At 42.1% G+C, this 14,545-nt stretch overlaps 1 protein-coding gene across 1 annotated transcript in view; it reads right to left on the reverse strand.

The window, feature by feature from the left end:
• The window catches only part of LOC136866523 (uncharacterized peptidase C1-like protein F26E4.3), a 383,490-nt gene that overhangs the window by 40,979 nt on the left and 327,966 nt on the right, over positions 1–14,545 (reverse strand). The window contains exon 2 of the mRNA XM_067143570.2: positions 6,433–6,680. Coding sequence (XP_066999671.2) covers positions 6,433–6,680 — 248 coding nt within the window. The remainder of the gene's footprint in view (positions 1–6,432; positions 6,681–14,545) is intronic.

The raw sequence follows: 14,545 nt of genomic DNA on the forward strand, positions 1-14,545 counted from the left end.
GGTTTTCCATGGCTTTGCATTTTCACACCAGGAAAATGCTGCGGTTGCACCTTATTAAGGCCATGGCCACTTCCTTTCCACTCCTAGACCTTTCCTGTCCCATCGTTGCCATAAGACCTATGTGTGTCGGCGACATAAAGCAACATGTAAAAAAAAGAAAGAAGAAATAATTGTGTTATTTTGAAAGTTGTAATTTAGTGTTTCTAATTTCACAATTTGCACCCGATGTTATTTTATAGAAATCCTCAAATGTTAATATTTAATATCCCCCCACCCTCCGAAAATAATTTCTGCTTACACCCCTGCAGATACCAAGTACCACTTTCATCATAAATAAAGTTGCAGGGGGTCCGCTGTCCGTAATTTCGTTTATTTTGTCAATTTTTCAGATATTTATCCATTTTAGGTCAACTCAAGACCGTATCAGTGGTTTTCAGCTTTCATATCTCTTTGTCTGTCTGGCTGTTCCACCATCACGGCGAAACGACTGGATAGATTTCGACCAAACTTCATATTTAGAGTATACTCATCCAGGGGCAGGTTTAGATATGCATATCATTTAAAAATCGCTGAACAGAATGGGGGTTTATACGAAAATCAGAAAGTTTTTTTCCGATTTTCTCTTATACTATTGATTTTCTGTAAAATCCGAAGACCGTATGTACAACTTCTCTTCATTTTGAACAATTTTGTTATGTACATAATTTCGCTTACTCTTCAAATGACGGAGAAAATTACTGTTTATCTGCGGGTTTCATGCTTTGCATCGAGTGACCGAAAACGAACCTAACGGTTACCGTGGCAACGTCTCTGGCTGCTTGCCAGTAGGGAAGTAACGTACACTAATGCCATTTTCGTCATTATTCCTGTAAACTGGTGGTTGGTCGTTGGGTAGAAAGCGAGATAGAGTCAAGCTGCCATTCTGCGGGATATTTGCGGAATACCGTTGGAGGTTACAATCGGCTTCAAATAGCTGTAAGAGAATGGCAGTAAGAAAGTGAGCCTGCCCTTATAGTAGAAACTCCCGAACTCTATCATCATCATCAAAACTTCCCAACGCGCACCGTACATTTGAAGCAACGTATACGATCCTCCCCGTGGTGTTTCTCGGATAACGCTAAGAGACATGTAACTTAAGAGAATCTTTCTCACTGCGTGTACAGTAATTTACGTAGAAATCCGTATACAGTGTAGAATGCCGTAGCGAAGCACGGATACATTTGCTAGTCATCAAAAAGTCTTTTCCCATACAAGTTCCTGAAGACTGCACTTTCCACCACATCCAAACTCATACGACGTTGTTGTTGTTTGAGTTATCAGTCCATGGACTGGTTTGAAGCAGCCCTCCATGCGACCCTATACTGTACTAACCTTTTCATTTCCACATAACTGCTGCATCCTACATCTGCTCTAATCTGCTTGTCATTTCATACTTTGGTCTACCCCTACCGTCTTGCCCCCTACACTTCCCTCAAAAACCAACTGCATAAGTCCTGGGTGTCTTAAGATGTGTCCTATCATTCTCTCTCTTCTTCTCGTCAAATTTAGCCACAACGATCTCCTCTCACCAATCCGATTCAGTATCTTTTCATTCGTGATTCGATCTATCCATCTGACCTTCAGCATTTTTATGTAACACCACATTTCAAAAGCTTCTATTCTCTTTCTTTCTGAGCTAGCTATCGTCCGTGTTTCACTTCCGTGCAATACCACACTCCAAACGAAAGTCTTCGAAAACAGTTTTCTAATTCCTATATCAGTGTTCGAAGTGAGCAAATTTCTTTTCTTAAGAAAGCCCTTCCTTGCTTGTGCTAGTCTGTATTTTATGTCCTCCTTACTTCTGCCATAACCATCGTTGGTTATTTTACTACCCAAGTAAAATATTCATCCACTTCCTTTAAGACTTCATTTCCTAATCTAATATTTCCTGTATCAGCTGACTTCGTACGACCGCACTCTATTACTTTTGTTTTGGACTTATTTATTTTCACCTTGTATTCCTTCCCCAAGACTCCGTCCATGACAAACATGAAATTCTAGGTGTAAGGCTCATTTCTAAAGATAATAGGCAACATGATGTCGTTGAAATGAAATGGCGAAGGCTATGGCTTTTGGTGCCGGGAGTGTCCGAGGACAAGTTCGGCTCGCCAGGTGCAGGTATCTTGATTTGACTCCCATAGGCGACCTGCGCATCGTGATGAGGATGAAATGATGATGAAGACAATACATACACCCAGCCCCTGAGCCAGAGAAATTAACTAATGATAGTTAAAATTCCCTACCCTGCTGGGAATCGAATCCGGGACCCCTGTGGCCAAAGGCCAGCACGCTAACCATTTAGCCATGGAGCCGGACATGATGTCGTTGGAGTGAACAGACCGGGAAAGGGTAGCGCTGACGCTGATTCAGAATTATTTGATAAGATAATCATCTATGTTTAGCCCCAACGCTGGCAACCATGAATGAGTTAGCTGGAAAATTTATAATGTCCAATAACGGACCATTTATAGGCCTATTGGTATTATAAATTTACTCATTCGGGACAAATATTTCAGGTTCCCTATGGAAATCACCATCCATATCATAACTGGTATATTCCTTGCTGTCAGCAGAGGGATGGCTTGGAATTACATTAGTAGACGAATAAGTTTGAGTGGTGTCTTTAAAAGTAGGAAAGATCACAATATGAAGATAGTTGGAATTCTTCTTCTTCATCATCATCATCATCATCATCATCATCATCATCATCATCTGCTTACACTCCAGGGTCGGTTTTTCCCTCGGACTCAACGAGGGATCCCACCTCTACCGCTTCAAGGACATTGTCCTGGAGCTTCAGACTCTGGGTCGGGGGATACAACTGGGGAGGATGACCAGTACCTCACCTAGGCGGCCTCACCTGCTATGCTGAACACGGGCCTTGTGGGGGGATGGGAAGTTTGGAAGGGATAGACAAGGAAGAGGGAAGGAAGCGGCCTTGGCCTTAAGTTAGGTCCATCCCGGCATTTGCCTGGAGGAGAAGTGGGAAACCACGGTAAACCACTTCCAGGATGGCTGAGGAGGGAATCGAACCCCCCTCTACTCAGTTGACCTCCCGAGGCTGAGTGGACCCCGTTCCAGCCCTCGTACCACTTTTCAAATTTCGTGGCAGAGCCGGGAATCGAACCCGGGTCTCCCGGTGTGGCAGCTAATCAAATTAAACCACTACACCAGTCCGGCCCCGCGGTGTAGGGGCAACGCGTCCGCCTGTCACCCGGCGGCCCCGGGTTCGATTACCGGCCGGGTGGGGTTTTTTAATTGTAATGATAGCTGCCTCTGTGGATCAGTGGTAGAGTGTCGGCCTCCGGATCCCAAGATAGCGGGTTCAAACCCGGCAGAGGTTAGTCGGATGTTTGAAGGGCGGAGAAAAGTTCATTCGACACTCCATGTCGTACGATGTCGGCATGTTAAAGATCTCTGGTGACACATTTGGTGTTTACCCGATAAAATTCATTAAAATCTCAGCCATAGACGTACAAGAGAGTTTCGGTTTACACGGTCTGCCATCTAGTCGGCCTAGAGTAAAACGGTACGTCGAAATTGACGAGCAGACAGCCAAATGGCGTCAAATTGAAATGCCTGCACACGGTAGATGAGGCCTTACGATTATTATTATTACTACTAGGTGATGTACCCGTGCTTCGCTACCGAATTTTACATTGTATACAGAATTCTAGGTTAGGTAGTGTACGCGTTGTGAGCAAGATTGTATTAAATTGCATAGCTCTTAACGTTAGCCGAGAAACGTGATGGGGAAGTCACCAAACGTCTTTTCTCATATGAAGACTGAGTTAGAGAATTTTCATTGTAATGTTAGGCCCGCTTGTCTAACATCAGTCACAATCAGGTTGGGGAGTTTTCGTTATAATGGTAGACACTCACTCTCCACCTGCATTTTTTAAATCCTCAGAAAGACTGTCTTAGTGGTTTTCTCAACTGAAATGAACATACGTCATTACAATGAACTCAGTAGGAATGACGCGATTAAATGCAATGCTTTCATATGAAATACTCGATCAAATGATAAACCACACATTTTCTCACTTTTGACGAACAGTACTACGCTGCCGATCTAACAGTCCAAAGTTCCAGAGCTGGAATGATAAAAGCCGCAGATAGCCGTGATCTGTGAACACTCTTCGTCTTTTTTCGGCAGGGAGCGGGTCGAATAGTGGAGACTCCCAGGGCAAAAACTATGCCCTTTTTCTAATATGTTTCCTAGGAGTACCCGATGAGTCGGAAAATCTTAATTCACTACACTGGCGGCGGAAAAATCTATCTGACTTGGAGGCAAATTTTTCCTCAAAGTCAGAGGAGAAACCCCCTCTTCAATGCTAATTTGGAATAAAATGAATGTAGAATTGTATAAAAGAGGAAGAAGCTTTTCTTAAGAAACAGCTCTTTTCAGGGTTGAATTTTGAGTTATTTAGTGAATTGTGGTGCTATAATTTGGAATCGGCCTAAATTGTAATTCTAGACCAGGTCATACTACTACTACGTGAGCCTCTGTCAAAGCGCGCACACTGCACTTTCAAAACAGTGCGTCAGAGTAGGGATCGAATAGCTGAAATACTATGATGAACCAAAGTGGTACGTACCAGCTATATCAGAAAATGTATGAATCAGAGGAATGGCATGCTAAAGAAAAAAGGTTTCTAACTCCCCAGGTATTTCCCGCCAGCCCGCCAGTATTCAATCAGACTGTTATACTCGGTACGCAGCAGTAATCCCATCTATCGGAGTTGAGAGGCAGCATAAGAGACAAAGAACACAACAAACAATGGTCAATGTAATGTTATTGTTGATCAATGTTATGCGCTTTTGATGCTGTAGGCCTTCACATTTAATTTTCTTCCGACTCTGAAATACCGCTCTTACCATAGTCGGTACGGTAAAACTGAATAAAACATAAAATATCGGAAATTGTATTCTCTATAACTTTTGTTATGTAATATTTTTCGATAAGACCAATAAGACAGGTATTTAAAAATTACATTTTAGGTGACTTCCCCTAAACTACAATTTCATCCAGGGTGAAAAAATTGTTTCCAGCTTAGACTGCTGTTTCTTATTCCCCGACTCTATATACAGATTTTCATTAAATTCTGTTAAACCATTTTCTCGTGGCTTGGCGTTGATGTGAATATCTGTGTTATCATAGCCGGTACGGTAAAAATGTATAAGACATAAATAGTCGGAAATTTAATTCTATATAACTTTGGTTATGTGGTATTTATCGATGCGACCACTAATAATAAAAATATTTGAGAATTAAATTTTAGGCCTTCCCCCTAAACTACCATTTCACTCAGCGTGAATAAAATTATTTATTGCCTAGATTGCAGCGACTTACTCCCCGACTTTCCATACCGATTTTCATTAAATTCTCTTTAGCTGTTTTCTAGTGATGCGTGTACATACATACATACATACAGACAGACAGACAGACAGACAGACAGACAGACAGACAGACAGACAGACAGACAGACAGACAGACAGACAGACAGACAGACAGACAGACAGACAGACAGACAGACAGACAGACAGACAGAAATTACGGAAAAGTAAAAAGTGCATTTCCTTGTTACTGGGGACATGACCGATACAGAAATACCATTCTTTTTAAATTCTGAGCAATGTACAGATAAAACTCTTATTATATATATATAGAGATTTTTATTATTGTAATGATTAATATCCCTGGCCTGGGGACTGGGTGTTTGTGACGTCCTTAATCTTCCTTTCCTCACACACAACATTCCACACTACCGCAATTCCAATTACACGCAGGTTCATACAATATGGTGCCAGTAGGGGCAAAAGATCCACGTGGGTCGACGCCCTGAACAAATAACTTAAAAAATAAATCACTACACCACAAAGGCGGACAAAGCTGGAATTCAAGAGGACAAATTGGGCTAAATATTCGCTTATAGGAAGGGGAGTTAGGGACTGGAATAACTTACCAAGGGAGATGTTCAATAAATTTCCAGTTTCTTTGCAATCGTTTAAGAAAAGGCTAGGAAACAACAGATATAGGGAATCTGCCACCTGGGCGACTGCCCGAAATGCAGATCAGTATTGATTGATTGATTGATTCAGCAACTTCTCCAGATCTTCTGCAGTCTCAGATAAAATAACAATACCATCGGCAAATCTCAGGGTTTTGATTTTCTTTCCTTGGATTGTGATTCTCTTTTTCTTCTTTGATTTCCTGTACTGCCTGTTCTATATCAACATTGAAAGGGAGGGGGCAAATTGCAGCCTTACCTCACCCCTTTCTGGATTGCTGCTTTTCTTCATAGCCCTCGATTCTTATCACTGCAGACTGATGTTTATATTGATATGACGTTAAACATGTTTGTTTCCTCCACATAGGGATAGGGTACTTACTCTTTTGAGGCGGTTCTATCCCGAGACAGTGTCTCCAGTAGTCAGGACAGCAGTCCTCGCTCCTCGTCCTGTTACAGAACTCATCGCAGTAGCAGAGAGTTCCCAGTATAGGCACGGAGCAGTCGTCTCTTCGGTCGGTGCAGCAGTCCACCGGCCGACGGGTTCGACAGTAATCTCCCGGGAGGTCGGAATAGTCCATGGCGTGTACCATGAGAGGCACCAACAACAGGGTAAGCCACATGCTCATTCTATAACAGAAAATAGAAAGACGGTTTTAGCTTTAATGAAATTGAGAACCCTTTCTTGGATCACAATAATGAAATTTTTCACCCTTTCATCCTGAAATATAAATACGGTAAGTAAGATCTTCCATTGCTAACAAAAATCACCTTGCCTCTGTGTTTACGGGCCCGCCTGCAAAAAATAAAAATTCGGGCCCCGCAAATATAATGTAAAACCTATGGATAACTCAATATAAATTTAATTACAACAGGCAGAAGTAATGCAATATATTGTCAAGTTACACGAACGAAGGGATTATTCGTTATTGTAAGATTATTAAAAATAATGTTCGATAAGTTTTATTTGACTGCTTTCTTTCTTTTATGTCCGCCTGGTGGCCATGATCGTTAAGGCGTTGAAGTATAAACGGTCTGACACCCAGGTTAGCAGGTTCGAGTCCCTTTGGTCGAAAAAAATTTCACCATCAGAATGTTGGCCGGCAGGGTAGAGGAGGTGTTGGTGTACAATTTCTAATCACTAGATTGCGTGCCAAAACCTGGATTAAATTCCAAACCTCTCCGCAGTACTCATATGGAGTGAGGGCATGTGACGCTGTTGATAGTAATTCGCCCGTCGGATGGAGATGTTAAGCCTTGAGCAGACCCCTTGGTGCTATTCGACAGGAGTAGGCTAAATGCCGGCACCGGGTTTCACCCTCTCCCTTCCTAGTATCATATATCACGTCATTCATTTCATCTCATTAACTCCTCTGACGAGGTTGACGTCAGGAAGGGCATCCGGTCATAAAAACGCGCCACGACAGATTCATCTCACCTCATACCCGACCCCGTAGAGAAACGGGACAAGGGTTGGACAAACAAAAAAACATTTGACTGCTTTCTTTGTTGTTGTTGTTGTTGTTGTTGTTGGGGCGAGTAAATGAAGAGTCCCAGGGTGAAAACGTTGCTCTCTTACTGATCTATTTCCTAGGGCTACCCGATGAGTCGGAAAATCTGTGGTTTACTGCACTGGCGGGGGAGGAAAAAATCTGACATAGAGGCGGTATTTACCTCTAGTCAGAGCTGAAACTCCCTCTTCGCTATGGAATTTGGAAAAAGTAAAGTATATTATTTAGTGTGATTGAGGGCGGCTAAGCTTCTTAAGAAACGGTCCTTTCCAGGGTCAAATTTTGAATGAAATCAGTGAAGTATGGTGTAAATTTAGAGAAGCTTGAGTGGCTCAGAGGGTTGAGGCGCTCGTCTTCTGACCCCAACTTGGAAGGTTCGATCCTGGCTTAGTCCGGTGGAATTTCAGGGTGCTCAAATACGTCAGCCTCGTGTCGGTAGATTTACTGGCACGTAAAGGAACTCCTTCAGGACTAAATTACGGCACCTCGGTGTCTCCGAAAATCGTAAAAGTAGTTAGTGGGACGTAAAGCCAATAACATTATTATAATTATGATTAATATTGTAAATTTAAAATAGTCCGAAAGTTAACTCAAATCATGTCATAAGTGAGCGAAGGGCTGGAGTGTTTGAGCCGTGTGTTCGGCTTCTTGGTTCTTATGACCTGTTTAAGAATGCAGATGCCCGGTGCGGTTGACTGAGCTTGTAGCATTCTACACTTGGTCATTCAGGATATCTTTTTAACCTGAGTTCTAAGAGTTGGAATACGAAGTTCGGGTCGTATCCTTCTGTTAGATCTCAGGAGAGGGGTTCTGATCATTTTTCTCAGTAGTTTGTTTTGGAATACTTCTAATTTTGAAAAGGGAGTTTTAGGTATAGGCTATAGCACGAGGCCTCACATCCGTACAACAGCATGGGCCTAATACATGCTTAATAGACATTTATCTAATTGAGGAAGAGATATATTTATTATGTAGCTGAGGTTTTAGGGCTTCTGTGGTTTAACGGCTAAGCTGAACTACCAAGTTACCAACTATGAACCAATCAGAAGTTCGCTTTTAACTTTAATTAGTTTCATTTTTCAGTAAGTACAGAACTGTACTCTATTGACCTCCGAAACGGGGGAGGAGCCTACGGTCAGCTGTTTCCAATATGGCGGCGAGATAGTGACGGGAAATGAACACGACAGTGATCGGGTGTGCGTCTGTAGGATTTATTAAGTGTTCAAAATGTCTTTGGTGTCATGTGCGCAACTGTTGAGAGTTGTCGGAGATTTCACGCGTCCATTAGTGGAAGGGGAAGAAATATTCAAGCGTAATTACTTGATATGTGTAGGTAAAAAGTTTGAAACAGAAGATGAAACTGGTGTTGTAGCGTTGTGTTTACAATCATCCCACATCGATTCAAAACCCCACAAAGTTAATGTTGTCTTGAACAAAGGGAGTGAAAATGTGAAGTGCAACTGTACATGTAAAGCGGGTTTGTCAGAGAAATGTTACCGTTGACACGCTAATGCACCTTAGTTAAGCTACTGTAATTTTCCACTATTAGAGGTTATGGAGTAATTTCTTGTTGATTAGGTCCATGCCAAAGCCTTAGCCAGGTGACGGGGAGTTACCTGTCTTGTAAACTGTAATCTTGGGGAAGAAATAAAATAATAATTCTACTAAGTAAATGTTGTAAAGCAAATAAATCCTAGGCTTTATACAGGCTTGTGTTGGAACAGCCCACATCCTAATCTTAATATTCTTCCATTTTTACCATCAGCACAAAAGTTAGAACTTAGAACCGACAATAATAAGTATAAAAATTATAACTACCTACAGAATATGCAGAGCAAAGTTTGAAAATTATAATTAAAGAATACTATAACCTCTACAGTCACAGCTGTTTGGGGTTGAAGAATACTTGGTTTGTCGAATTCTACCAAATAATTAGGTTATGGCTTCTAATTTATGATGATCGGGCGAGTTGGCCGTGCGGTTAGGAACGTGCAGCTGTGAGCTCGCATCCGGGAGATAGTGGGTTCGAACCCCACTGTCGGCAGCCCTGAAGATGGTTTTCTGTGGTTTCCCAAATGCTGGGGCTGTACCTTAATTAAGGCCACGGCCGCTTCCTTCCCATTCCTATACCTTTCCTGTCCCATCGTCGCCATAGGACCTATCTGTGTCGGTGTGACGTGAAACAAATAGCAAAAAAAGCTAATTTATGATGGCAAAATACTACGTATTTTCTTTCATTGAAAGAAGTATTTTATAGACAATTTAAATGCAGTGTTTAATTACTACCAGTTAAAGATATTACTCACACGTAGATAGTTAATTTACTGTCTGCTGTTACACATATGAAGAAGTTTACAAAGAGCGGATTACATTCTATGTGCGGCACAGAAGTATTAGGCTACAACTTTATCAGTATTTTTGATGTAGCTAAATCTTTGTGAATACAAATTAGAGACAATAACTATCAATGAGTACAATAAACAGTACCGGTACCTACGCTGTGGAAAGAAGTCGTCTTCACGAGAATGCAGACTGCGCACTGTCATGTATCGCGTAACGCGTTTTCCAATTGACAGCGCGGAAGTCCATCTTTCTCTCTGAACTTTTTGTACAGGAAAGTAGTGAAGAGATTTCGCATCCGTTTTATACGATTTGCAACCGTATACAGAGCAGTACCTCCTCAAATTTGACAATTTTCTTTCTATTTCCATCACGACGTTAATGCTTCGCCATGTAAATAAAGCTCACCAGTCACTATGTTGTAGCTTCAACATTCTTCCGCGTGGCTGCGCCATCCAACTTTTCTGACGTCAATAACCGATGTCGAATTCTCGGCTACAATAATTTACTCGATGAGAACACAGAAAAATATACGAACTTTGGCGTGGGGTGACTAGGGAGTAAGCAGACGAGATGCTCGAATAAGGCGACCCTACGGAGATAAAAATATATTTTTACTGTGCTGACCTTTGGTCACAGGGGTCCCGGGTTCGATTCCCGGCAGGTTCGGGAATTTTAACCATCATTGCTTAATTTCGCTGACACTGGGGCTGGGTGTGTGTGTGTGTTGTCTTCATCATCATTTCATCGCCATCACGACGCTCAAGTCGCGTACGGGCGTCAAATCGAAAGACCTGCACCTGGCGAGCCGAACATGTCCTCGGACACTCTCGGCACTAAAAGCCATACGCCATTTCATGTTTTACCTAATGCATGGATTTTCACGAAACTTTGTGGGAAGTCACCTACATAAAAGTAAAGATACCACGAACATTTTTTTCATATATAATTAATAGTTTGCCAAAATAAAGTTTTTGCTTTGAAATTTTTAATTCCAGTTTTTCATGAAATTTATCTAACATGTTAATGTGAATTCGTATTTAGGTAGATAATACTTATTTTAAAAGCACTACGTATTGAATTTTCTGTACATAATTTATATAAGGAGATATATCGTACTGAAGTTTGTGTAATTTTTACCTTCTAAAATTTTGGACTTAAAAATCCCTACTGCTTAAAAAAATTCTGCAATCAAAAATTTCATACGTAGGTTTCTTAATATAGCTGTGATACATATACCATACAAATTTTGTTACATTTGCCAGAATATTATGGGAGAAAAATGGGATTTAAGTGTAAAATTATAATTGGCAAACAAAGCATTATTACAGTGATAAATTGTTTGAATTCAGCTGAATAACTTCGTGACAAGAAAAAAAGAAACTCAATCCTTTCAATTTCAGTCATGACCAAAATGTCCATTTTTATCTCCGGAGTGTCGCCTTAAGCGGTATATTCCGAGCTGTCACCGGAGAGATGGCGTGGATTGGCATTAGCAGATGAATAAGTTTGAGTGGCGTTTTTAAAGTAGGAAAGATCATAATATGAAGATAAAGTTAGAATTCAAGAGGACAAATTGGAGCAAATATTCATTTATAGGACAAAGAAAATGAAACGGCGTATGGTTTTTAGTGCCTGGAGTGTCCGAGGACATGTTCGGCTCGCCAGATGCAGGTCTTTTGATTTGACTCCCGTAGGCGACCTGCGCGTCATGATGAGGATGAGGTGATTATGGTGGTGATTATTGTTTTAAGAGGAAGTACAACTAGGCAACCATCCTCTATATAACAGAGGGAAAAAAGGGAAGGGATCCGACACTTCCAAAAATGAAGGTGTCGGCCAAAGAAAGACGAGGGCCACGAAGGGCGTGAAAATGAAAGACTCCCTAGCCCTCGCAAACCTAATAGCGTCGGGGTCGGAAAAGAACAAGAGTTGACCAAGAGAGGTCGGATAGGATGGATGAAAGTGAGGAGTCTGGCACAAGTGAGTGGAAGCAATGCCATGACTCAGCTGAGGGCCTCGTGGTCGCCAACCCACGCTCCAAAGTTCAGAGCCCCTGGGGCTGATGAGGATGAAATGACGATGAAGACGACACATACACCCAGCCCCTGTGTCAGGGAAATTAACCAGTTATGGTTAAAATCCTAGACCCTGCCGTGAATCGAACCCGGGACCCCTGTGACCAAAGGCCAACACGCGAACCATTTAGCCATGGAGCCGGACATTTATAGGACAAGGAGTAATGGATTGGAATGATTCATCAAGGGAAATGTTCAATAACTTTCCAAGTTATTTAAAAACTTTTATGAAAAGGCTAGGTAAACATCTGCTAGGGAATCTGCCACCTGGGAGACAGTCTTAAATTCAGATAATGCATTGATTGACCTTAATTTTTCGAAGGGTTGGGCCGCTTCCATTTTCATTTCTGATTAATGTTACGAAGGCTGATTGCTTACTTGTGGTTCCTTTTAAAATAACGATCACCACCATTCCACTTGCGCTTCTGTGTTGCGAATCGTGTGTGGCAGTGCATTTCTCTTACAGTGCACCAGGTGAATGATTGATTACACAAGACCGTGCAACGGTATCAGTCCAGCTGAATGTGATTAGTCGTTTTCTTGGCAGCACGAACCCTTGACACGACCTCGCAGTACCAAGTTCCATTAAACGCGACCTATTGCCAAGGTCTAGAATGGTCCACTGCTCTCGGCCCACGCATTTGGCCTGAGTGACACATTCTTAGTTACTGGAGCTCTCAGCTATGGAATACATCACTATTTCGAAGAAGACAAAGTCAAGAAACTGTGATCCCAAGTAGATAATTAATAGAGATGAAAATAGGCCAATGAGATCATACTGTACCCGTGCGTGAGCGTGTCTCAATCGAGTCTGCTACGGCATTCGGATACTATTTCAAACAGGCGGATAATTATGGGGAGGGGGTGCATGACTGTCATGGACACAAGCATGTGAAATGAGGAACAACTGATAATGCAAACAAACAGAAACAACAGAACAATAATAGAGTGTGTTTCACAAATACATTTTTGAAGAAGCCTTATGCACGGAGTTTTCAATAATATTCACAAGTAAACAGAAAAATAGAACTTTATTGATAAATACTGTACAGGAAATATTTTGAAGGAATGTTTTATGTACGAAGCTATCAAAAATAATCACAAGCAAAACAATTAAAACTTACTTCATAAACACATTTTCTTAATAAATGTACTGAAAATGAAAATGAAAACCTACAACCTGTTTTCCAGTCAGTGACCGGGTTAGGGATGTAATGAATGAATCATATATAGGCTGTTATTACGATGGGGTCGCCACTCCCAAAGTGATATATTAATGAATGATAGATGCTACGAAATGAGAATGGAGAGTGTTGCTGGAATGAAAGATGACAGGGAAAACCGGAGTACCCGGAGAAGAACCTGTCCCGCCTCCGCTTTGTCCAGCACAAATCTCACATGGAATGACCGGGATTTGAACCACGGTATCCAGCGGTGACAGGCCGACGCGCTGCCGTCTGAGCCACGGAGAATAAATGTACTATTACTGTTTATTGCGCATTTCATGATATGACATGCGAAAAGCTCTATCGCCAGGTGTACCGTCTGAACAGTCTCCATTGGAAAATGTAGTTCTCTGAAGGAATGGCCGCTTTCTAATCTCATTTCCTGATATAAAACCATCGACCACCTTCACCCGATTTAACGCCTCAAGCAGCCTCCGAAGACTACCAAACTTCACGTTTTAAGGAAGGGGGGGGGGTAGCTGGAAGAAAACGCCACTGATTTCAAAGAAGCTTTGAAGGAACCCTTCACCGATAATATCAGTTCTTAATTTTAGGTGTCCTGGGGCTTCAGACTCAGGGTCGGGGGATACAACTGCGAAGGATGACCAGTACCTCGCCCAGGTGGCCTCAACTGCTATGCTGAACGGAGGCCTTGCGTGGGGGATGGGAAGATTGGAAGGGATAGACAAGGTAGAGGGAAGGAAGCGGCTGTGGCCTTATGTTAGGTACCATCCCGGCATTTGCCTGGAGGAGAAGTGAGAAACTACGGAAAACCACTTCCAGGATGGCTGAGGTGGGAGTCGAGCCCACCTCTACTCAGTTGACCTCCCGAGGCTGACTGGACCCCGTTCCAGCCCTCGTATTACTTTTCAAATTTCGTGACAGAGCCGGGAATCGAACCCGGGCCTCCGGGGGTGGCAGCTAATCACACTAACCACTACACCACAGAACATCAAAAACTTACCATTTTGTAGGTTTTTTCAGTTTTGATTTATATTCCACCCCGCCGATATATCCTACAATCCTGGGTACTTTTTGTTGTCTGCAACGCCCCCCCCCCCCTCCACTTCTAATTCCCAATCGCCGCTACTGCACTTAAATACACATTCCTCTTTCATTTTACACGGCACACACTGCTTTGCTTCTTCATAATATGCTTTGTAGTACACTGCAGCAGTCTTCTCCAAGTTTTCTGGTATAAATCTGTGGCGTTTGTCTGTTAAAAGTAGATTGAATGCGGAGAATGATCTCTCTACATCTACGGATGTGATACGGCAGCACTTGAATTCGGGAGCGAGTGTAGGTGTTAAATATTCTCGTAGATCCACATTATCAGTACC

The sequence above is a fragment of the Anabrus simplex genome, chromosome 3, assembly GCF_040414725.1.
Source record: "Anabrus simplex isolate iqAnaSimp1 chromosome 3, ASM4041472v1, whole genome shotgun sequence".
Taxonomy (NCBI): Eukaryota; Metazoa; Arthropoda; class Insecta; order Orthoptera; family Tettigoniidae; genus Anabrus; species Anabrus simplex.